Source organism: Gymnodraco acuticeps, unplaced genomic scaffold (genome assembly GCF_902827175.1).
Source record: "Gymnodraco acuticeps unplaced genomic scaffold, fGymAcu1.1, whole genome shotgun sequence".
NCBI classification, from domain to species: Eukaryota; Metazoa; Chordata; class Actinopteri; order Perciformes; family Bathydraconidae; genus Gymnodraco; species Gymnodraco acuticeps.
Window position 1 is genome coordinate 1,087,013 of NW_022989843.1, and position 23,173 is coordinate 1,110,185.

At 39.9% G+C, this 23,173-nt stretch overlaps 1 protein-coding gene across 2 annotated transcripts in view; it reads left to right on the top strand.

Annotated features, from left to right (window-relative positions):
• The window catches only part of LOC117559975 (zinc finger protein 3-like), an 87,458-nt gene extending 71,026 nt beyond the window's left edge, over positions 1-16,432 (top strand). The window contains exons 4-5 of one of the 2 annotated variants that reach the window (XM_034236747.1): positions 5,161-5,306; positions 14,376-16,432. In XM_034236747.1, the coding sequence (XP_034092638.1) occupies positions 5,161-5,306; positions 14,376-15,773 (1,544 nt within the window). In that variant the 3' untranslated portion in view covers positions 15,774-16,432. Of the gene's footprint in view, positions 1-5,160; positions 5,307-14,354 lie in introns of both variants that reach the window. The other variant, XM_034236753.1, reaches the window with a different exon arrangement.
• The last annotated feature ends 6,741 nt before the right edge of the window (positions 16,433-23,173 follow it).

A 23,173-nucleotide genomic window follows, 5' to 3' on the forward strand; every position in this document is an offset into this window, starting at 1 on the left:
GCGGGGGAAAATAACGTATCTATGCCACAATTTTAGATGCGGATTTTGTTAAACTAATATGTTTGCGCTGTGGACCAACACTATAAATTGACGGGGAAGGGGGTAGCAATAAAGATAACACCATTAAACAGTTACACAACATAACAGAAATAATATCGATAGCAGCATCCCTAGCAACCACCTTGGTAACAATGAAAACGTTGTATAGACACAATTTCCTGAAGTAATCTTCGTAATAACTAGCAAACTAAAGATCATGTACATCCACTTCACACATAATCTGAAATAACAACTCGTATTTCTCGCATCAAATGACATCAAAACGCATTTTAATGGCCAAACTAACCTTAAAATAGGCATTTTCCACCGAGAATAAAACGAAGTTCGGCCATGTTTTTTTTTTCTGCAGGGAGAAATTTGAAGATCACGTGACATAGACGCCAGCCATTGGAATGAATGGTGAAAAAAAACGTAGGGATCTTACAATTTCAGAGCCGTTTTTGTATAAATACTACGTCCCAAGTTGTGGACCAACGTAGTTATTACACGTTTTTTTATGAGACTGGGTTGGACAATCAACTTTCCTGTCTCTCTCTCCACAAACTCTCACATGAAATATGTTCTTTTGATGCGGCATGCCTTAGCAGTCCTTTATCAGTCTGTAATGCGTGTTTCCAGTCGCAAAAACCTTTGACAGTAAAAGCCGCATCAGATGAAGACGTATTTACTTTAAAGTGTCTACAGGGGAAACAAAAAGCTGCGTCTGCTTTTAACGAATATTCAAGCCATGGTCTTTTGTTGTACCATGCAGTGGCAAAAGTGCGCTTATTTTCTGAAAACAATCTCCCTGGATAACGATCCAGTTTTACCTGGTTAGGTTTATTAACCCCAAGATCATCTGGGGCTGTTGGTCTTTGAGCGGTTGCTGGCCCAATAGTACCTGTTGATGTGCTGCAAGGTAGCGTCTGTAGTGGAGGCACCGGCACGGAGGAGGATGCTGGCGGGTGTGGTACAGGGTGTGGCAACGTTGTTGGTGATGGTAGGGGCACAAGGAGCTGTGCCTCGGAGGACAGCGTTGGTGGCGGCCGCCTTGATGAGTCAAGGCTTGGGCTCGCTAACTCAGCCCCGGGGTTTGCCGAGGTCAAGCTTGTGACATTAAGGCGGGCTGCTGCAACGGCAGGTGCAGGGTCGCCAGCAACACCGTCGGCTGCAGTTCTTTCATCGCTATTTCGTTTTAATAAATCCTTAGACCTTTTAAGCCAATTTCTGATGTCCATTTTGTAATTCAAACAGAAATGGGAGTCTACAGATGCACAATAAACAAATCCAGAATAGGCGGCAGAGTGTGACGCTGTGATTGGTCTAAATGTGGACGAATCACAAATCACAACAGACAAATGCAATTATTTGACGTAGCCTGCGATTATTATTTTTTTAGTTACTATCTGACATCACATACATCGTAGAATAAAAGTTCACAGTTTATAATTAAAAAAATTAAAAAATATTTTTTTAAATGTTATAAATAATAAAAAACGTGTTTATTGGGGGAGGGCAGGAATGTCAAATGGGAGGGCCTAGCCCTACCACGGCGCCGGGCATGTTTCAGCATGACAATGATCCCAAACACACCGCCCGGGCAATGAAGGAGTGGCTTCGTAAGAAGCATTTCAAGGTCCTGGAGTGGCCTAGCCAGTCTCCAGATCTCAACCCCATAGAAAATCTTTGGAGGGAGTTGAAAGTCCGTGTTGCCCAGCGACAGCCCCAAAACATCACTGCTCTAGAGGAGATCTGCATGGAGGAATGGGCCAAAATACCTGCAACAGTGTGTGAAAACCTTGTGAAGACTTACAGAAAACGTTTGACCTCTGTCATTGCCAACAAAGGGTATATAACAAAGTATTGAGATGAACTTTTGTTATTGACCAAATACTTATTTTCCACCATGCAAATAAATTCTTTAAAAATCAGACAATGTGATTTTCTGGATTTTTTTTTTTCTCATTTTGTCTCTCATAGTTGAGGTATACCTAGGATGAAAATTACAGGCCTCTCTCATCTTTTTAAGTGGGAGAACTTGCATAATTGGTGGCTGACTAAATACTTTTTTTCCACGATATTCTCTAAAGCAAATGAGCTGCTCCGACCCTCGGTCCTGATGGACTCCAACTTGTGTTTATTAATCAAACAAATAAATAAACACAAGGATAATTATGTGTTATTGTTGAGTAAATGGAGAATTGCACAGGGGAAAATAACGTAGGCCTATCTATGCCACAATTTTAGATGTGGATTTTGTTAAACTAATAAGTTTGCGCTGTGGACCAACACTATACATTGACCGGGAAGGGGGTAGCAATAAAGATAACACCAACAGTTACACAACATAACAGAAATAATATCGATAGCAGCGTCCCTAGCAACCACCTTGATAACAATGAAAACGTTGTATAGACACAATTTCCTGAAGTAATCTTCGTAATAACTAGCAGACTAAAAATCATGTACATCCACTGCACACATAATCTGAAATAACAACTCATATTTCTCAAATGACATCAAAACGCATTTTAATGGCCAAACTAACCTTAAAATAGTGTTGAACTTTCCTGTCGGCTCCCAGACCGTGGTCGAGGAAACAGGGGGGATGACTCTCTGTTGTCTCCCAGGGCAGAAGCAACACGCTTCGGATTCAATAACCCACTTTATCAAATCACTGGAGAGAGGCGAGCTCGTCTTGGGACATGGAGGTTGCCATATAGCTGTCGAGATCTGGTGTCCAGATTGTTGGAGAGGATGGAGGTCCTACAGGCGTTTTCTCCAGGCTGCAGCTCGCGGTGAGAGAGTTGTTTTCTCCCAGATCCATGGTTGCTGCTCACAAAATGTCCTTGTCATTTTTAAATGATCTGGTGAGGAAAGGCGGGGCTTGTTATGTTGAGTGGTAGGCGGAGCCCTCTGTAAAAAGTGAGAGTCTTTTGCAGTCAAACCGGGGGGGAAATCTGCCACTTCCTCACAGAGCCCCTCCTCCAACACACATGAACGCGCGCATGACCAAAAGAGGGCACAAGATAAGTTTGTGCACAGACTGTAGGCGTCTGACCCCCGCACTGCTGCTGCATTCGTTTCTTGACTGACGCTACGGACGGATGGCGGTAAGTTGTCACAGGATGATTAAACCCCATTCGAGGCGTCTCTTGCCATTTTTCTTTTTTAAAAAGGTGGCTGGGTAAGTGTAAATGACTGTCTTTTATTTAGTTTTGAGCATATTTCTACCTAATTCCACCCCCCACTATCTGCTGGCGTCATAGCCACAGGAAGGGGGTATAAAAGGGGGGAGAGGCCTGGGAGGGGGCGGGTAGACAGTCTCACGCATAACTTCAAAGAGACACCTAGATTAACATCAAAGGTTTAGAGCACACCAGTGTGAAGTCACACCTGCCTGTTATAACACCTCACATCAAAGGGCAAACACCAAAGGCTAATTAGATTAGACATCATAATTAGATTAGACATCATAACTTCAAAGAGTCTGCCTTAATCAACACATCAAAGAATTAGACTACAAAGGGCTCTGAGGGGGCCATACAATACAACTTCAAAGAGACTTAATCAACACATCAAAGAATTAGACAACAAAGGCGCTACCCAGGGGGCTTTTCACATAACACACATCAAAAGGATCTCGAACAAAGGCGCTACACAGGGGGGCATTTCACCCCTACGTGTGATGACCCCTCACCCCCACATCAAAGGATCTCGAACAATGGAAGGCGGGACTTAGCTCATTTACATAATTGGGGGCGTGTCCACCTTTCACTTTGCATGCATACTAATGTAATTGAAACAGCATCATTATAACTACTCAGGTATCATTACTGCTACTGATTTCGATAGAGCAGGTCACAAATAGCAAGAAATTACAAAGTGAAATAAGACAATTTGTACCTGTAAGAGGAGGTGCTGGGCCTGTAAGAGTTGCTCATCATGTTCTCTGAGGTGCATCAAAAGAAGCAATGCTGCTGCCTTCTTTTTCCTGGTTGTCTCATCAAAGTATGCCATTCTGCAGGAACTGAATTGTGATTAATTGTGATTGAAGCTTTGGGAGTTACACACGCCTCTGCTCTGTAGAGTTGCTCAGGACTGACTGAGGAAGATGCTCTGAGGCTGGCCTTTTATATGTCCACGTTACCATGACACATGCGAAACGCTTGAGCTACTCGAATTTGGCTGTCTTCGCCGACAACGTGGTGGTCCCATCTCGATGTCATTGTACTATAATACGATGGCTACACGACGGCATTGCGAGGGCTTCACATAGTCGTGTTGCCTTCCCAAGACAATCGGGCAGCTTCTTGTTTCCTTCTTTGTGAGGCGAAAAATGCCCGATGGCACCAATAATCACACGAAGTAAAGACGAAGATGACACGATTTGACAAGATGCCCTCACGATGGCCTTACGAAGGGCAAAATGGACAAACGAATTCAACACGAAAATGAACCTTCGCAAGGTCTTTCGGCAATTTTTTAGCATGCCAAAGATTTTGCCACCGCTCACGAAGTTGTTGCCGGAGCCTGAGAAACTCCACCAGCGGGCATACGATGGCTTAAGATGCCCTCACGAATGGCCCGATTTTGTTACGATAAGAGCCGAATTTGAACATTTCCTTTATCGTGTGTCCATCTGGTGTCAATTTTTGGGACAGTGTGACGCAGGCTTTAGGGAGATAGCGGCGGCCCAAGGTTGGGCATCTGCGTCAGAGGGCAAAAGGTAAATATGTATACAGAATTATTCCCTTACACTTACAAATTCTAAAACAATCTGAATGGGATTCATTATGGTTAAAGCCTCTCGTTAGCTATTTTCTGTTTATTAATTCACATTCAGATATCCAACAACAGATCACAAATACACAAAGCACAGCAGTTAAAATACACATTGTTAGAATACAGTTATAGCTTAAAAAGGTTGGTGGCCTAATGTTTTTTATTTGTATTTTATCAAATCTATTTATAAATGTTATGCATAATGCATTTCTATTATCTTTTTTGTTGTTGTCTTGATATTGTGATATTGATCTTAACACCATTGCCCAGCATTGAATGCAATGTGCTTCCCTAACACCACACTAACAGTACTTTGTTTATTTTCTGTCCCTCCAGAGCTCCCTCAGCAACATGTCTGTAATGAGGATGAGGTTCTCACTGACCAGCAGCTCTGTAGTCAGGAAAGGAACTCCAGTCTGGACCAAGAGGACCCAGAGCCTCCACAGATTAAAGAGGAACAGGAGGAACTTTGCACCAGTCAGGACAACCCAGTCTCATGGCATTTCGTGTTCACCAACACGATTTTTAATCTATTGATTTGTGTTCACCAACACGATTTCCCCCTTTTTTTCGTGTTGCACAGCACGATTTTAAAAGCAATGTATTTCTACTGGTAATGTGTTTCGTGCCTGCAGCACGTCTTTTTCTCCGGTCGGGTCGTGGAAGACCGGAAGCTGTGTGGTTCATAAAAACATGTTCTTACTCAATATCAAGCCACAATTATTGCTTTTATTTTAAATCGTATAATTTCTGACTTTTGTTGCCGTCTGTGAGGAAAATAAATGGGGCTCAGAGCCTCAGAATACTGAAATCTGTATTTTTAAAATCTTTTTTTCCTTCTAATTTGTTATTCTTTTTAAAATAACACACTGTTATTTACTCACCAATAACACACAATTATCCTTGCTTTTATTTATTGGTTTGATTCCATAATCTTGGGATTTTTTGGCGTCCGTCAAGAACTGAATTTCAAAATAAAAATAACCGGAAACAGACGTAGGTATTTCGAGCGATTACCCAAGATCCTCAGCTATGGTTTAAGCTCGCTGATTGGATGTTTTAGCCACAATGCATGCTGGGATTTGGTGTTTATATGATATGAAATCTGGAAAACATTTTAAAAGAATAAAATAATACTTAATTCCAAGTGTTCTTGCTTTTCTCTTTGAAAGTCATCACATAACGGCATTGTAATACACGGTTCGGCTGCATTACATATTACAGATCTGCCGTAGTTCTTTATTTATAGAGCCCTGATGAAAAGACCTTTGGAAAAACTGGAAGAAATGCCGCCGAAACTGAATACTTGACGTGGATCATGAATATATCAACAATTAAACAACATCTTTAATTTCTCTTCACACAATACGTCTCCTTGCAGTATCAACACTAATTCGGCTGACTTTTACATTTGATCTAATTCATAGATAGGTTATATGTACACCATAATGGTGCACTGCTGATATAAAAGGACTTGTAGTTTTTAAAGATATTACTGATTTTCTTTGAATATAAGAATGTAAATACTGAGTCTGAAATAGTATAACGATATGCTGTAAAATTATGTGAAAGCATGAATAAAACTACACATCTTCAGATGTTGTACATACATAAGTGTCCTACACTAATAATACAAAGTTATTATGGCTGTGTGTACCTTGTGTGGACCGCCTAGTGGTTAAAGCAAGTTATTGAATTATTGTTTTTATGTGTTATATTTGATTAAAAAAATATTAAGAGTACATACTTTCATAGAGGGAAAGTAGAAGGTCTGTGATAGAAATATAGAATATCAAAAATCAAGAAGATACTATAAGTGATCTCTACAATAAAACAGTTTAGTGCAGGATGTACAACGATATTAATAGGAGGAGGTGCAAAAGAGAAAAACGAATTAACCTTTATTTAAACATTAAATAATACTTTAGATTAAGGTCTTCTTTTAAATAAGAAAAACACTTTGGGGGTATCTATCTACAGATAAATATTAAGCCTGACAAAGTACTTAACGTAATTGCTTTCCTGCAATGTTAACTATGTTGAAGCACTTATTTTAACTGATATTATACGAATTATACTCTTATGTATGTAGATAGTATAAGAAATGTGCAGAATATGACAGTTTAATGGTGGAGGTATACACACATATTAGATGTATGCGCACTGTTGAGGAACCTGTGACATAAGATTTTCATTCATTGCATACACCGTAGTTGTGTATATGATATGCCAATAAACCTTTGAAAATCTTGAAATCTTGAAAGGGTAGTGCAAAAGAGCCATAATATACAGTCTTTAATTAACTATTAGTAGAGAATAACAAATAATGAATATACTTTATTACTCGTTTCCATTCATGTCAATTAAAGATAAATGTTTAGTCTTCTCAAGCACCAACTATCAAATATCTCTCCTGATTGTTGGCATTTGACAATCACCTTACCTGCATTTTACTGTAACTAAAGTCTGAATTAAGGGTTGTTTATATTTCACATCATTAATCAGAATCTGCAAAGTAACTCAAATAAGTGTAGTGGAGTAAAAATACCAGGTTAACCTCTGAATTGTAGAGTAGAATTACAAAATAACAATGAGCTGTCATGTGGGTATATATTAATGCTGCGCATTATGGACACAAACGATTTTCACCCATTTATTAATTATATGTTTTACATTTGATAACACCAATGTGTTTAATACTGGCAACTTCTAATTGTGGGGAAAACGTTCAGAAGAGACGTCCCATAGACAATTTTGCGAAACCCAATAGCCAGCGTGTAGTTCTGGGGGGGCGTTCGATTCCAGTTTTGGATAGTCTGGCGTGGTTTCGTTCCATTTCAAACAGCTGTTTGACGCTCGGCGTAACCTTGGCGCACTGCCACTCCAACATCCAATCCCAGAGCTTGAAGATTAATCACGGGGACTGTAGTCCTAAACGATAGCTGGGGATTATGGGTAGTGTAGTGTCTTCGGCCATCCTAAACTCCTAGAGGCCTACGTCTGTTTCCGGTTATTTTTATTTTGAAATTCAGTTCCTGACGGACGCCAAAAAAGCCTGAGATTAAGGAATTAAACCAATAAATAAAAGCAAGGATAATTGTGTGTTATTGGTGAGTAAATAACAGTGTGTTATTTTGAAAAGAATAACAAAAAAAGATTTAAAAATACAGATTTCAGTATTCTGAGGCTCTGAGCCCCATTTATTTTCCTCACAGACGGCAACAAAAGTCCGAAATTATACTATTTAAAATAAAAGCAATAATTGTGGCTTGATATTGAGTAAGAACATGTTTTTATGAACCGCACAGCTTCCGGTCTTCCACGTCCCGACCGGAGAAAAAGACGTGCTGCAGGCACGAAACACATTACCAGTAGAAATACATTGCTTTTAAAATCGTGTTGTGTGACACGAAAAAAAGGGGAAATCGTGTTGGTGACTCTTACTGATGAGGAAAGTGTGCACAGCAGTCAGACTTGTGCAAAAGAGTCTGTAGGCAACATGTCAGTATAAGCGTTGTGGTATCAGAAGCACAAAGTAATCTGCAGCTCATCTGTCACAATTCTAATGACGCAGCGTTAACAAGAACTGCGGATCCAGAAATAAACAAAAGACATAAAAAAACCAAAAGGAACAAAGTAAACAACGCTAACTTGTCAGACATGCAACGTAATACTTGCACAGTGAAAAAATATTTAAAATGTGAAACTTGTGGGAAAGATTTTAAGTACATGTCAATACTGCGAAGACACATGACCACCCACACGGATGAGAAGCCATATTTTTGCCAAGCATGTGGAAGAGATTTCAGAGAAAGTAGTTCCTTGAAGCAACACATGCGACTCCACACCTATGAGAAGAAATATACTTGCAAAACATGTGGGAACAAATTCAGATTTAACACTGACTTTAAGAGTCACATGAGAATCCACGCGGGCGAGATGCCCTTTGTTTGCGCGACCTGCGAGAAAATCTTAGTTGAGATGTCAAAATTAAGAAGGCATATGAAAGTCCACACAGGTGAGAAACCGTTTACGCGTAAAGCATGTGAGAACAATTTCGGACGTAACGATTAATTATTGAGCCACATGAGAAGGATTTACTGACTAGAAGATGTAACTTCGAATTGCAAAGGTATTACATGGTTTACACCAACACTTATTGTAAGTCGCTTTGGATAAAAGCGTCAGCTAAATGCAATGTAATGTAACAAGTAGATTCCATATGTACCCACACAAGTGACAAGGCACATAAATGCAGCACTTTTTTCATCTGGATGAATGTTCACCAGGCAGCTACCTCTGGGACTGAGCAATGCAACCTATGCTGAAGATTTAAAAACCTGCAATTAAGTTGCAAATAGATTTTTTTATGTTTTCAACATGTAATTTTGTTTCGTATATTTATGTATTTTGTAGTAGAATCAAATTGGTTTTTTTGTTATTTTGCTTTCAAGGTGACACTCAAGCTGAAGTTGGAAATAATAATCTACATTGTGCTTTAATTAATAGAAATGATCGGTGCACTTAATGCTGTGTGATCTAATGTATGTATACAATAAAGCTTTGTATGGTGATGATGTAAGAATACCAGATTCACCCTAAACGCTAAAGATATAAGCAAACGCTGTTCATCCAGGCTGCTGGTATGACTGACATAATAAGTAAGTGGATGTAAGTTGTTACAAACAGTAGGTATTTAAATGATAGCCACATGGGCTTGAGTTTAAGTTATTATATTATTTAAATATGTTGATTAGTTTGATCACCGGAGTTGCCTCATATTGATCTTTGGTAACAGTAATAAGAGATTGCATTTGAATCTCAAGTAAGATCTTGAACAATTTCAAATAAAAAACGAAATGGTTCTCAGATGGCATCTTATTGCTTTCCTTTCATGCAACATAAAGTTCTACTTTTCATTTTACAGGAGAATACTTTCCAAGCCGGTACATTCATTTGACGGCTATCAATTAAACAAAAAACGTCTATCTATGTTTCAGATTAAGGTTTTCCATAAAAAAGTGTTCACACATTATGTAAAGTCCTTACACCATTGTACTGTGTTTTTTTATTTAATTTAAAACATTGTATTTGCAATGGCTTAACAAATATGATTAATGTTAATGAAAGCTACAATTAAATAGAGCCTTCTCAGTTCCTTTATTATAATGAATGTTGAAATAGCACCGCAAGGTTACAATGGCCTCAGTAAAAATCACATGTTAAATTTGCACAGATTCACTGCCACTAACCAACATCTCAGTTATAATATTAAAATCTGAATCTGACAGAAAGGGCCCAGATTCATCCCAACCAAAGTGTCCACTACCTTTCTCACAACTCTCACGGAGTCGAAAGCCATGCAAGAGCAATTCACAAGAAGACCAGTACTGATCAGGAACCAGAGAACAAATGTTTAAAATGGGGAGTTCCATGATTTCTTAAAGTAAAAAAATATACACAAGGTCCCACACCGGTTTACAGAGGTGGGAGGAGTACTCATCGTGTACTACAGTAAAAGTAGAAGTACAAGAGTGTATAATATTCTGTTACAAGTTAAAGTCCTGCATTAAAATGTTACTCAAGTAAAAGTACAAAAGTAAAAGCACTTATTGTTCAGATTTCCCTTTACAGAATAATATATATTATATATTTCAATATTGATGCATTAAAGTGTTAGTCAAAGCTGCAAAAGGTGCAGCTAGTTTTAATCACTTTGTGTTCTGCAGGGTAGATTGTGAATTTACTCCTGGTGTTACTAAAGTCTTATTTAAATGTTGATTATATTTCACATAATAATTCCAAGTCTGTAAAATAACTAAAGGTATAAAATAAATGCAGTGCAATAAAAGTAAACGATTAGTCTCTGAATTAGTAGAAGTAAAAACTAGCAAATACTATAAATAAATACAATAAACTAAATAATGCAGTGTTGTTAGGGACTAAGTACATTTAGGAGTCTATATACATGTAAATAGAATAAGATATAAAAGAACAGAAAGTTAAATTAAATATACAGTACAATTAAATAAAATACTGTTTATTGTAGGAATAACTACAAATGTGACACTTGTGAGAAAAGGTTCACCCAAAAGTCAAACAAAAGTGATTCATGCAACTCACTGAACAAGTGTTGGGGAACATGTTGTTTATGTTATTGTTTCCCTTGTTAGTTATTGTGGGAGATTGGGACAATTTTTAATGTTAATCCAGTAGGTGGTGCTAATGTAGCTTTATCAGTGCAGAACGACTCCCTAAACCAACGAATAAGTACATTCCACCGGAAGTTGTGTAGTTCATGCCAACGAAAAATATAAATGTTGGTTTGGTTTATTTTGTCTCTTTACACATCCATATATTTCACACAGTAGGAATGGCTGCAGTTGAGAAACTGAGAAGTGTTATCAACGAGCGACTAGCTGCAGCTGCCGATGAAATATTTGGAGTTTTTGCTCAAACTTTATCAGCATACGAGGATGAGATTTGTCGTCAGCGCAGATTATTGGATACCGTCTTGAAGCCTCAGATAAAGCTGCACAGAACAGGTGTGTAACAAACCATGACATACTTTTGTTATTTACTATCAAGTACTTACACATTATCAAGCAATCAGAATGGGATTCATTATGGTTGAAGCCTCTCGTTAGCTATATTTTGTGAGGGTGTAATCTTCAAATGTATTATTCTTCTAGTATATTTACCTATATATAATATTGAGGAGGGACTTATTCTTCCATTAAGTATTTCCATGTTCTGCACATTTCTGCATGAGATATTTAATTATTATATATATTCAAGAAATCAGCTGTAAATAAACAATCAAATAGAATATAAGTACTACTTGACCAGTTAAGACATTACATGCTGAATTGATAGCTACATACTGCATCCTATTGTGTTGATAGGACCACATTATGTTTATTAATTCATGATCAGATCTCAAACACACATCACAGCGGTTAAAATACACATTGTTAAAACAATTTATATATTTTTTAAAGTGGGTGGCTGCATGCTTTTTAAATAAACTCTGTTCATGCTTTATGCATTTCTGTAGTCTTGTTTGTTGTTGTCTTGATATTGTGATATTGATCTTAACACCATTGCCCAGCATTGAATGCAATTTGCTTCCCTAACACCACACTAACAGCACTTTGTTTATTTGCTGTCCCTCCAGAGCTCCCTCAGCAACATGTCTGTAATGAGGAGGAGGTTCTCACTGACCACCAGCTCTGTAGTCAGGAAAGGAACTCCAGTCTGGACCAAGAGGACCCAGAGCCTCCACAGATTAAAGAGGAACAGGAGGAACTTTGCACCAGTAAGGAGGAAGAGCAGCTTGGACTAAAACAGGAGACTGATGCCTTCATGGTGACTCTTACTGATGAGGAAAGTGTGCACAGCGGTCAGACTTGTGCAAAAGAGTCTGTTGACAAACCTCAGATAAAGCTGCACAGAACAGGTGTGTAACAAACAATAAAATACTTTCTTATTCTGTGTGACTGGCGAAGCCACATACAGTATAGTATTCAACATACTTATCTCATCATATTCTCCTTCTTCCGCCACAAATGTTGTTATGCTACTCGTCCGGCAGCATTGACACTAAACACACAAAAAACACATCAAAACGTTTCGGAATAACCGAGATCGGGTTGCTATGTCTTTTATAAGAGATTCGCCTAGCCGTTTTCACGCATATTCGCTGAAAACTGCGATAATTTGCTCCATAGGAATGAATGGGAAATCCATTTGAACAGAGCTCAGAAACACTCCTTTGACCCCATACAGATTCTGCAGACTTTAACGTAGGACAAAAATTCCAAGTTTAAACGGTTCTCGAGGCTATGGACTTTATTAGACTATTTGGATATTTTTGATAGCTAGTATGGTTCTCACGTAGTCGCAGCTTACCTTTTGTGGACATTTCACACTTTCACATTTTATAATGGGTGTGTATCGCAGCGTCCACATGGCGGCGTGCGTTGAAGCTTACCGGCGGGCGTGTTCCTTCAAAGCTTCAAAAGTTGAACATTGCAGTTCGGCAAAGCGAGACGTCACCCCATTCAAAGTGAATGGGCAGAAGCGTTGAAGCTTCAACGCACGCCGCTGTGTGGACGGGCCGTATGGGAAAGCTCGTTAAGACTTAGAGTGGTGACATCACGACTAAAGGGGAGAGGAGCTGGAAAATATTCAGAGTTTTTTTTTCCAACTATTGCTCGGCTGGCCACAATTTTCACTCTTCGTACTTTGGTGATCACAATGTAGGGATATTTGTCCCGGACGCACCGATATGCTCATTTAATCAAACGGACTTGCACATATAGCAAACACGAGAGCCATCAGGTGTTCATCTGGTATCCTAAATACTCTGGGTTGGAGATTTAGCTGATTGGAGTTACAGTTTTTTACTTAGAAGCGATAATGCAACACAATATTGTTAATACATTCTCTGACAGGCTGTCTCTCGTTCACAGGCAGGGCGTTGCCGTGGAAACACTTTGATCTTTGAACACACCTGTCGGTCGTTAACTAAATCCAGTGGTAATCCAAAGATGTTCAGGAACGATGCAGGAATGTGGTACAAGAATCCAAAAATGTAATAGATAAACAGTTCAAATAGTCAGCTAAAAGTGAGCTGAAATTAATGGATATTCTTTGTTGTACCTTAACAATACAACTAATGCTAAATCACATTCATATCCCAAACAACAGATCACAAATACTGTGGCGGGAATTTCTTTATCAAATGTGGATAGAGAATCAAACCATTCAGCTGTCTTCGTCGTATTTTATTTCTTGCAAAAAAGTTCAGTCGGTTATACAGAGAGCACACAGTCTGTGTGAAAGACGAAGAATAGAGTTTGGGTTGCATATTCAAACACAGAGAGAGGAGATAGGGAGGGGTTGTGCTTGGTGATAACAATGGAGCATTCTGGAAGTTAGGGAGTTAGGGATGCCATATCAGGATATTCTCAGTTCAACCAAGTTGAAGGTCATACTGTTGGTGCACATAGAGTGTAGCTAACAACATTCAGATATGGAATGTTCCCAAGCTTATCTAACATGTTTGAAAAGTAGTAAATATAGATACACATTAGCAAATAAGAATCACACAATGATATTATTAAAGTAAGTAAGTGAGTATAATATTTTCTATTACAAATACACAAAGCACAGCAGTTAAAATACACATTGTTAGAATATGTTATAGTTTAAAAAGTTGGTCGCCTAATGTTTTTATTTGTATTTCATAACTTTGATTTATACATTTTATGCATAATGCATTTATATAGTCTTGTTTGTTGTTGTCTTGCTATTGTGATATTGATTGCCCAGCATTGAATGCAATTTGCTTCCCTAACACCACACTAACAGTACTTACAGGTTTATTTTCTGTCCCTCCAGAGCTCCCTCAGCAACATGTCTGTAATGAGGAGGAGGTTCTCACTGACCAGCAGCTCTGTAGTCAGGAAAGGAACTCCAGTCTGGACCAAGAGGACCCAGAGCCTCCACAGATTAAAGAGGAACAGGAGGAACTTTGCACCCGTCAGGAGGAAGAGCAGCTTGAACCAAAGCAGGAGACAGATGTCTTCATGGTGACTCTTACTGATGAGGAAAGTGTGCACAGCGGACAGACTTGTGCAAAAGAGTCTGTAGGCAACATGCCAGTTATAAGCATTGTGGTATCAGAAGCACAAAGTAATCTGCAGCTCATCTGTCACAATTCTAATGACGCAGGGTTAACAAGAACTGCGGATCCAGAAATAAACAAAATACATCACAAAACCAAAATGAACAAAGTAAACAACGCTAACTTGTCAGACATGCAACGTAAAACTTGCACAATGAAAAATAATTTAAAATGTGAAACTTGTGGGAAAGATTTTAAGTACATGTCAGTATTACGAAGACACATGACCATCCACACGGATGAGAAGCCATATTCTTGCCAAACATGTGGAAGAGGTTTCAGAGAAAGTAGTTCCTTGATGTACCACATGCGAGTCCACACCAATGAGAAGAAATATACTTGCAAAACATGCGAAAAAAAATTCAGATTTAACATTGACTTTGAGAGTCACATGGGAATCCACACAGGAGACATGCCCTATGTTTGTATGACCTGCGAGAAAAGCTTCAATGAGGAGTCCAAATTGAAAAGGCATATGAAAGTCCACACAGCTAACTTGTCAGACAAGCAACATAATACTTGCACAGTGAAGAATTTCAAATGTGAAACTTGTGGGAAAGATTTTAAGTGCATGTCAAAATTGCAAAGACACATGACCACCCACACGGATGTGAAGCCATATTCTTGCCAAACATGTGGAAGGGGTTTCAGAGAAAATAGCAACTTGATGCAACACATGCGAGTCCATGAAAATAAATTCACTTGCAAAACATGCGGGAACAAATTCAGATTCAACATTGACTTTAAGAATCACGTAACAATCTGCACAGGAGAGAAGAAATATGATTGCAAAACCTGTGGAAAAAAATTCCAATTTAACAGTAACTTTAAGAGTCACATGAGAGTCCACACAGGAGAGAAGCCCTATGTTTGCATGACCTGCGAGAAAAGCTTCAAGGCGATGTCCCAATTAAAAAGGCATTTGAAAGTCCACACAGGTGAGAAACCGTATGTTTGCATGACCTGCGAGAAAAGTTTCACTCAGATGTCAAAATTAAAAAGGCATATGAGAGTCCACACAGGTGAGAAACCGTTTGCTTGTAAAGCATGTGGGAACAATTTCAGACGTAGCGATGAATTATTGAACCACGACTCGACTACTGCAATAGCATCCTCTACTACGGCATACCATCCAACCTCCTCAATAAACTCCAACATATCCAGAACTCTGCTGCCCGCCTCCTCACCCACACCTGCTCCCGAGACCACATCACTCCCGTCCTCCAGAACCTCCACTGGCTCCCCGTCCGTCAAATAATCTACTTCAAAGTACTGCTCATAACGCACAAAGCCCTCAACAATCAAACCCCCCCCCCCCCCCCCCCCCCCCCCCCCCCCCCCCCCCCTACCTCACAGACCTGCTGCACCACCACACCCCTTCCCGCTGCCTCTGCTCATCAGAAGCCAACCTCTTATCCATCTCCACCCGCATCAAGCACCGGACCTGGAACTCACAACCCATCAGAGACTGCACTGACCTCACCACCTTCAAAAAAACTTACAAAAACCCACCTCTTCAATCTGGCTTTTAATGTGTGATTGTTTTTGTTTTGCTTGATTTTAATTTGACTTTAACTATATTTATTTATTGTCCTTTTCTTTTCACTATCTCTGTAAAGCAACTTTGAGCACCGGTAAAAGCGCTAACAAAATAAATCTATTATTATTAAGTGGATTTCCATATGTACCCAGACAAGTGACATGGCACATAAGCAGCACTTTTTTCATCTGAATGAATGTTTACCAGGCAGCTACCTCTGGGACTGAGCAATGCAACCTATATGAAAGCGAACCTTTCATGCTATATTTGAATAATATATTGTAGGGCCATACCTATATAAAACATGTCTGTGAAGTTTTTTTTCAAAATACCAAACAGATCATGCATTTTAGCCATGCCTCATTTCGTTCTATTTGCTCTTTTCCAGCCCTGTTTTTGCAAGGGCTGATTCTGTGACGTAGCTTTAATGCAAATGAGCTGCAGCTGACCACGCCCCCCTGCAGGAGAGGGGAGCGTGCTCTGAGATCAGCTGCTGGGCTCTCAGAAGAGGGGGAGGAAAAGAGAGGCTCCGTCCTCCGTTTTTTATTATTATATTATTATATCGAGTCGTTATTCATTTGTTTTAAAGCTCAATAAATAACAAAGAAGACCTTTGACCAGCACTAATTACTGAAACTCTGACGCACGGTCCCCTCGTCCCTTGGAAGAGGCGGAGAGGTGGGTGTTTGTCATCTGCTGGTGGCAAACCGGAGAGAATTACAGCAGCAGGAGCAAACGCTTGCCTCGGGGAGGGAGAAAAAGAGCCAGAGCGTCCACAGCGGAGAATAAACGAGAAGGGTTTAGCTGCGGCCGCGGACAGTACACGACACTACACGACACGCCCACCTGACACGACACTACGGTGGCTGAGAAGCACTACCGTACATGGCAGATTAAAAGCGAATTGACGACACTACACGACACGACACGCCCACCTGACACGACACTACGGTGGCTGAGAGACCGTACATGGCAGATTAAAAACGAATTGCAAATGTTATTGTAGCATTTTAAGCAACTATTAGGCAAATCAATTAATAACCTATCAGTTTGAGAACCCCTTATCCCATTTTGATGGTTGACATCTCATTTGAACAGTGAAAGCCAGAATGACAGCAGGGGTGAATTTTATTTTATAATTTTGCAATAAGTCAAAGATATGTTTACTGCATATTATAAAAATGCTTGTCATGTAGGCATACTGGAGATGGAAAGGCTTTAGTCAGTGTTGTAGCTGAGATTCTTACCGTTCCAATGATGTATGGGATGTATTAATAATAATTGGATACTTGGATTTATATAGCGCCTTTCATGAGACCCAAGGTCCCTTTAAAAAGAAGAACAGGAGTAGAAACAAACATAACAAAAGGCAGTCAGACAAAACAACAAATAGATTTGGGGCCAAAGGCCTTGGCAGACAGATGGGACTTGAGGGCCCTTTTGAAGGCGTCAAGGGTGGGGATGTTGCAGATCTCCGCAGGGAGAGCGTTCCAGAGAGTGGGGGCTGCCATACTGAAGGCTCTGTCCCCGAAGGATCGCAGGTTGGTGCGGGGGGCCAGAGTCTGAAGACCGCAGGTTCCGGGGTAGGGCATGTGGGAATTGTATTGATTTGATACAAGCAAGCCAGTGTTTCATTGTGTACTTTCAACTACAGTATATGGTCCGGCAAGTTCAGCATTAACTGTGATGTATATAAAATAAAACACTGATACCGTTTTCCTCAATGAACATTTATTGAACAGAACATCATGTGGAAAATCAGAGCTGGTCAACTTAAACAAATATTGACCTGCAGGAGTTTAAAGCCTATTTAAAAAACTCCTCGGAATCTTTCACAAGTCCTTCAGCCTTTTGTGCGCTTCCTCACTCATGTTCTTGGTGAGGTCATGAGAACAAAGTTCCATCTCACTGATAAGACAAGATGGTATAAAGAAGTCATATATGTAATATTATAAAATCACATGCATCAGGGGTTGTACACTTGAATGTGTCCATTCACTAACCAACTCTTTAGGAAGGAAGCTGTAAGGCCTCCTGTTATACTGTTACAACTGACAGGTGATACCCAAGTTAGATTTTTGGACATGAATACACGGCACAGGACCCTTAAAGGTCCTGGAAACTGCAAAAAGTCCCCTTTTGTTATCTATGCACTGTGATTTTAGGTTGCGATTTGCTGTGATGTCCGATGTTTTGGATGAATGGTGCCTTTGTATGTGTATTTGTAGATTTTTCCTTTTTAGTTGTAGGCTACAAAAACAACATGTTGTGGTTTAGCGCTTTGACATGAATTTTGGGGGCTGTGAAAATATTGTGCCATGTTGCTGCAGCAAGGCAAGGCAAGTTTATTTATATAGCACTTTTCAACACAAGGCAATTCAAAGTGCTTTACAAAAAATGAAAGACATTAAGAAAATGGCATTTAAAATCAGTCATTAAAAAGAAAAGCTAATAAAATAAACATTAAAAGAAAAAATACAGTGATAAAAGTTACAGTGCAGTCTAAGATATGAATAGTTCAATTAAAAGCAGCGACAAAAAGAAAAGTCTTCAGCCTGGATTTAAAAGTAGTCAGAGTTGCAGCGGACCTGCAGGTTTCTGGGAGTTTGTTCCAGATATTTGGAGCATAATAACTGAACGCTGCTTTACCATGTTTAGTTCTGACTCTGGGGACAGAAAGCTGACCAGTCCCTGAAGACCTGAGAGATCTGGATGGTTCATAATTTAGCAGGAGGTCAGAAATGTATTTTGGGCCTAAACCATTCAGTGCTTTATAAACCAGCTGCAGTATTTTGAAATCTATTCTTTGACACACAGGAAGCCAGTGTAAAGACTTAAGAACAGGAGTGACACTTTCTTAGTGTTAGTGAGGACTCGAGCAGCGGCGTTCTGAATCAGCTGCAGCTTTCTAATAGATTTTTTAGTGAGACCTGTGAAGACACCATTGCAGTAGTCGAGTCTACTGAAGATAAAAGCATGGACACGTTTTTCCAAATCCTGCTGTGACATTAGTCTTTTAATCCTAGATATATTATTTAGGTGATAGTAGGCTGATTTAGTAACTGTTTTAATGTGACTGTTGAAACTCAGGTCAGAGTCCATGACTACACCTAGATTTCTGGCTTTATCTGTTGTTTTGAACATTGCAGACTGAAGCTCAGCGCTAACTTTTATACGTTCTGCCTTGGCTCCAAAAACCATTACCTCAGTTTTATCTTTGTTTAATTGGCGAAAGTTCTGACACATCCAGTCATTGATTTGTTCAATGCACTTACTCAGTGTTTGAATTGGAGCATAGTCTCCTGGTGAAATTGTTACGTACATTTGTGTGTCATCTGCATAGCTATGGTAACTTATTTTGTTGTTTTTCATTATCTGAGCCAGTGGTAGCATGTAGATGTTAAAGAGAAGAGGCCCCAAGATGGAGTCTTGAGGAACCCCACATGTCATATTTGTCAACTCAGATGTGTATGTACCTATAGAAACAAAGTTGTTTCTGTCCTTTAAATAGGATTCAAACCAATTTAGAACTGTTTCCGAAAGTCCTACCCAGTTTTCCAGTCGGTCTAGTAATATGCTGTGGTCAACAGTGTCAAACGCAGCACTGAGATCTAATAATACTAACACTGAAGTTCTGCCACTGTCTGTGTTTAAGTGGATGTCATTAAAGACCTTTACAAGAGCAGTCTCAGTGCTGTGGTTTGGACTAAAGCCTGACTGGAACACATCGAAACAGTTATTTAAATGCAAGAAATTACTCAACTGTTGAAAAACAACTTTTTCAATGATTTTACCTAGAAATGGGAGGTTTGATATGGGCCTGTAATTGTTCATTACTGAAGCATCTAGATTATTCTTTTTTAAGAGCGGTTTAATGACTGCAGTTTTCAGGGCCTGTGGAAAAATACCTGAGTGAAGAGATTTGTTTACTATATGAAGTAGATCTGAGGCCATGCAAGGCAAAACATCTTTGAAAAATCCTGTTGGAATAATATCAAGGCAGCAGGAGGAGGATTTCAGAAGTTGTATAATGTCCTCTAGGTTTTTATCATTAATCTGATGGAATTGTGTCATGGTGTTTGAATTTATGTTAAGTGGACACAGAGACAACACATTTGCTGTACCTGATGCAGAGGCACTGACTGCTTGTCTGATTTTCTGAATGTTGTCAGTGAAAAAGGAGGCAAAATCCTTGCACGCCCTGGTGGATAGAAATTCAGAGGCTACTGACACTGGGGGGTTAGTCAGTCTGTCGACGGTAGCAAACAAGGCCCGTGCGTTGTTTTTGGTAATGATGTCAGAGAAGAACGATTGTCGTGCGTTTTTAAATTCCAAATTATAAAGGCCAAGTCCCTCTTTATAGATTTCAAAGTGCACCTGGAGATTTGTTTTTCGCCACCTGCGTTCAGCTTTTCGACATTCTCTTTTTTCTGTTTTCACGGTCATGGCCTTTCTCCATGGAGATATTTTCTTCCCAGTCACTTCCTTTACCTTAGTTGGAGCAATGGCATCTATAACATTTTTAATTTTTGAATTAAAATGATCTACTAGCTCATTTACTGAGATGTTAGCAGCGGCAAGTGTGGAAGAAAAATTCTGAGTAAACATTTCCCTAGTATTTTCAGTTAAATATCGCTTTGTGGTTACCTGTTTTTGAACATTTTTGTGAACAGAAATAGAGCTCTCAAAGAAAACACAGGAATGGTCAGAGAGTGCAACATCAGTCACCACAACCTTAGAGATATTCAGACCCTTTGAGATAATTAAGTCCAGAGTGTGCCCCTTATTGTGCGTGGGCTCCGTCACATGCTGAGTCAGTCCATAGCTATCAAGAACACAAAACAGTTCTTTTGCCCCTCTGTCCTGGGGGTTGTCAACATGGATGTTAAATCACCAACAATGACTAGACGGTCAAAGTCAATACACACTATAGACAGCAGTTCCGTAAAGTCATCAAAAAAGCTTGCACAGTATTTGGGTGGTCTATAGATATTTAGGAACAGAGCTCGAGAGGAGCATTTCAGCTGAAGGGCCACATATTCAAAAGAATCAAAGTTCCCATAAGATGTCTTCCTGCATTGAAGGGAATCATTGAACAGAATAGCAACTCCACCCCCTTTCTTATGCATTCTTTCCTGACTCATAAAACTAAAGTTGGGAGGGGTTGATTCGATAAGAACAGCTGCACTGTTATTTTGTTCAATCCAAGTTTCTGTTAAAAACATAAAATCGAGATTGTGCTCAGTGATAAAATCATTGATTAAAAATGTTTTTCCTGCCAAAGACCTGACATTTAATAAAGCTAGTTTAAGTTTGTTAAACACACTATCAGTCATGTTTTTTGTAACAAGCTGTGGCTGACATGGAATCACGGCTAAATTAGATAAACTCACACAAACGTTTGAGCGCTTCCTGTATCTAAGATGATTCACCACTCTTAATCTATTACCTATCAACACAGATATCGGCAAAGCTATAGGCAGGCAGGGCCCCGGCATGTCCTGGAAAGAGTTGAGAGTGCCATACGCCCTTGAGCCTGGACCCAGCACATATCAGTAAGAGTTTGTTGCATTTTGTACACACACATCCTTATCAGGCTTCGGAGACTGCAGATTCTTTCTTGATGAAGACGGGGGAGGTGGTGCGCGTCTCTGCTTCAGTGATTTTGGTGGGCGTCGCTGAGGAGCGGGGGTAAAGGACATGCTGCCAGCCCTGCGTATCACCTTAGTTTGGTTATTGAACTCCAGGAAGGAATCGGTGCCAGCCCTGCGTGTCGCCTTCATGCGGTCATCGAACTCCAAGGGGGTGGGCGAGGGTGAAAGGGTGAGCGGAGAGTAGAGAGAGCTGGGGGATGAATGAAGAGTATCCTCAAAGGCGTTGACAGGGGGGGGGGGGGGGGGGGGGGGGGGGGGGTGACGGGCAGTGGAGACTCTTCCATGTGTCTCATAGGTCTCCCATAATCAGAACATTCCTCAGGCGGGTGCAGTGATAATTCTTCAGGGTTTTCTGCGCGATGTGTTGTGTCTTTCTCTTGTTTTGATTCCTCTTGCCGCTTGTCCTTGGCAGAGGGAACAGATTGATGACGCAGGCAGTTGAATATGTTAGAGATAAACAATTTCACTCCTGATTTGTTCAGACAAACTCCATTTGCCTTGAAAAGATGTCTGCGATCCCCAGCAGCCGGAGCTATCACTGGAGCGGCCGTCTGAGCCATCACTGGAGCGGCCGTCTGAGCCATCACTGGAGCGGCCGTCGCGGCCATCACTGGAGCGGCCGTCGCGGCCATCACTGGAGCGGCCGTCTGGGCCATCACTGGAGGAGTCGTTGTGGTTGCTGGGGCCGCCGCCAACGTAGTTGGATGTTCAGTGCAGCAGTTTTTAAAGTGACTAAAGAACATCTCCTTTCTCCCAATGATTGTTGGGCAAAAGCCACAGTGATAATGGCTGCTGGCCACACATTTGAGATGGCATTTATAAACATTATAACCTAAAAAAGAGACAGAAAGTGGTTTAGAGGATTCTAGAAACAAACCAAAATGAATTTCTTTTAAATATGCTATTTGAAACAAGGTGTTTGTACGAGAGCAATAAATAATCATGTCACCAACAATAATATTTTTGCCTATAAACTGAATTTTTGCAGATTGAATGTGTGATTATGCTCATATTGTGCCTACCCCAAATAAGGACACTATTCGAGCATTATTAACAATTCATAACCTGAATATAAATCTAATTTTTAATGTTCAATTTCTAATTCAAAATTAATTTACACCAAGGATGTCCTGGGGCACAGAAATAACACATGTATCCATAATGAGTGAGGCATTAAATTAAGTCTGCCACCTTATATATTTATATTTAAGGCTTTACTGATGTGCCACAATAATGTCACCAAATGTTATTGATCTAAAATATTAAAGGTGGGGTAGGTAAGTTTGAGAAACCGGCTCGAGATACACTTTTTGTTATATTCCATGGAATGCTCTTAACATCCCGATAGCAATGAATATCTGAAGACAAAAAATCCATAAAAAATGTCATCTGTGGAAGCCGTATACTGTAAAAAGCACGACCGATCATTTTAGCCGGCCCGGCTAAAATAACTGGATGGCCTAC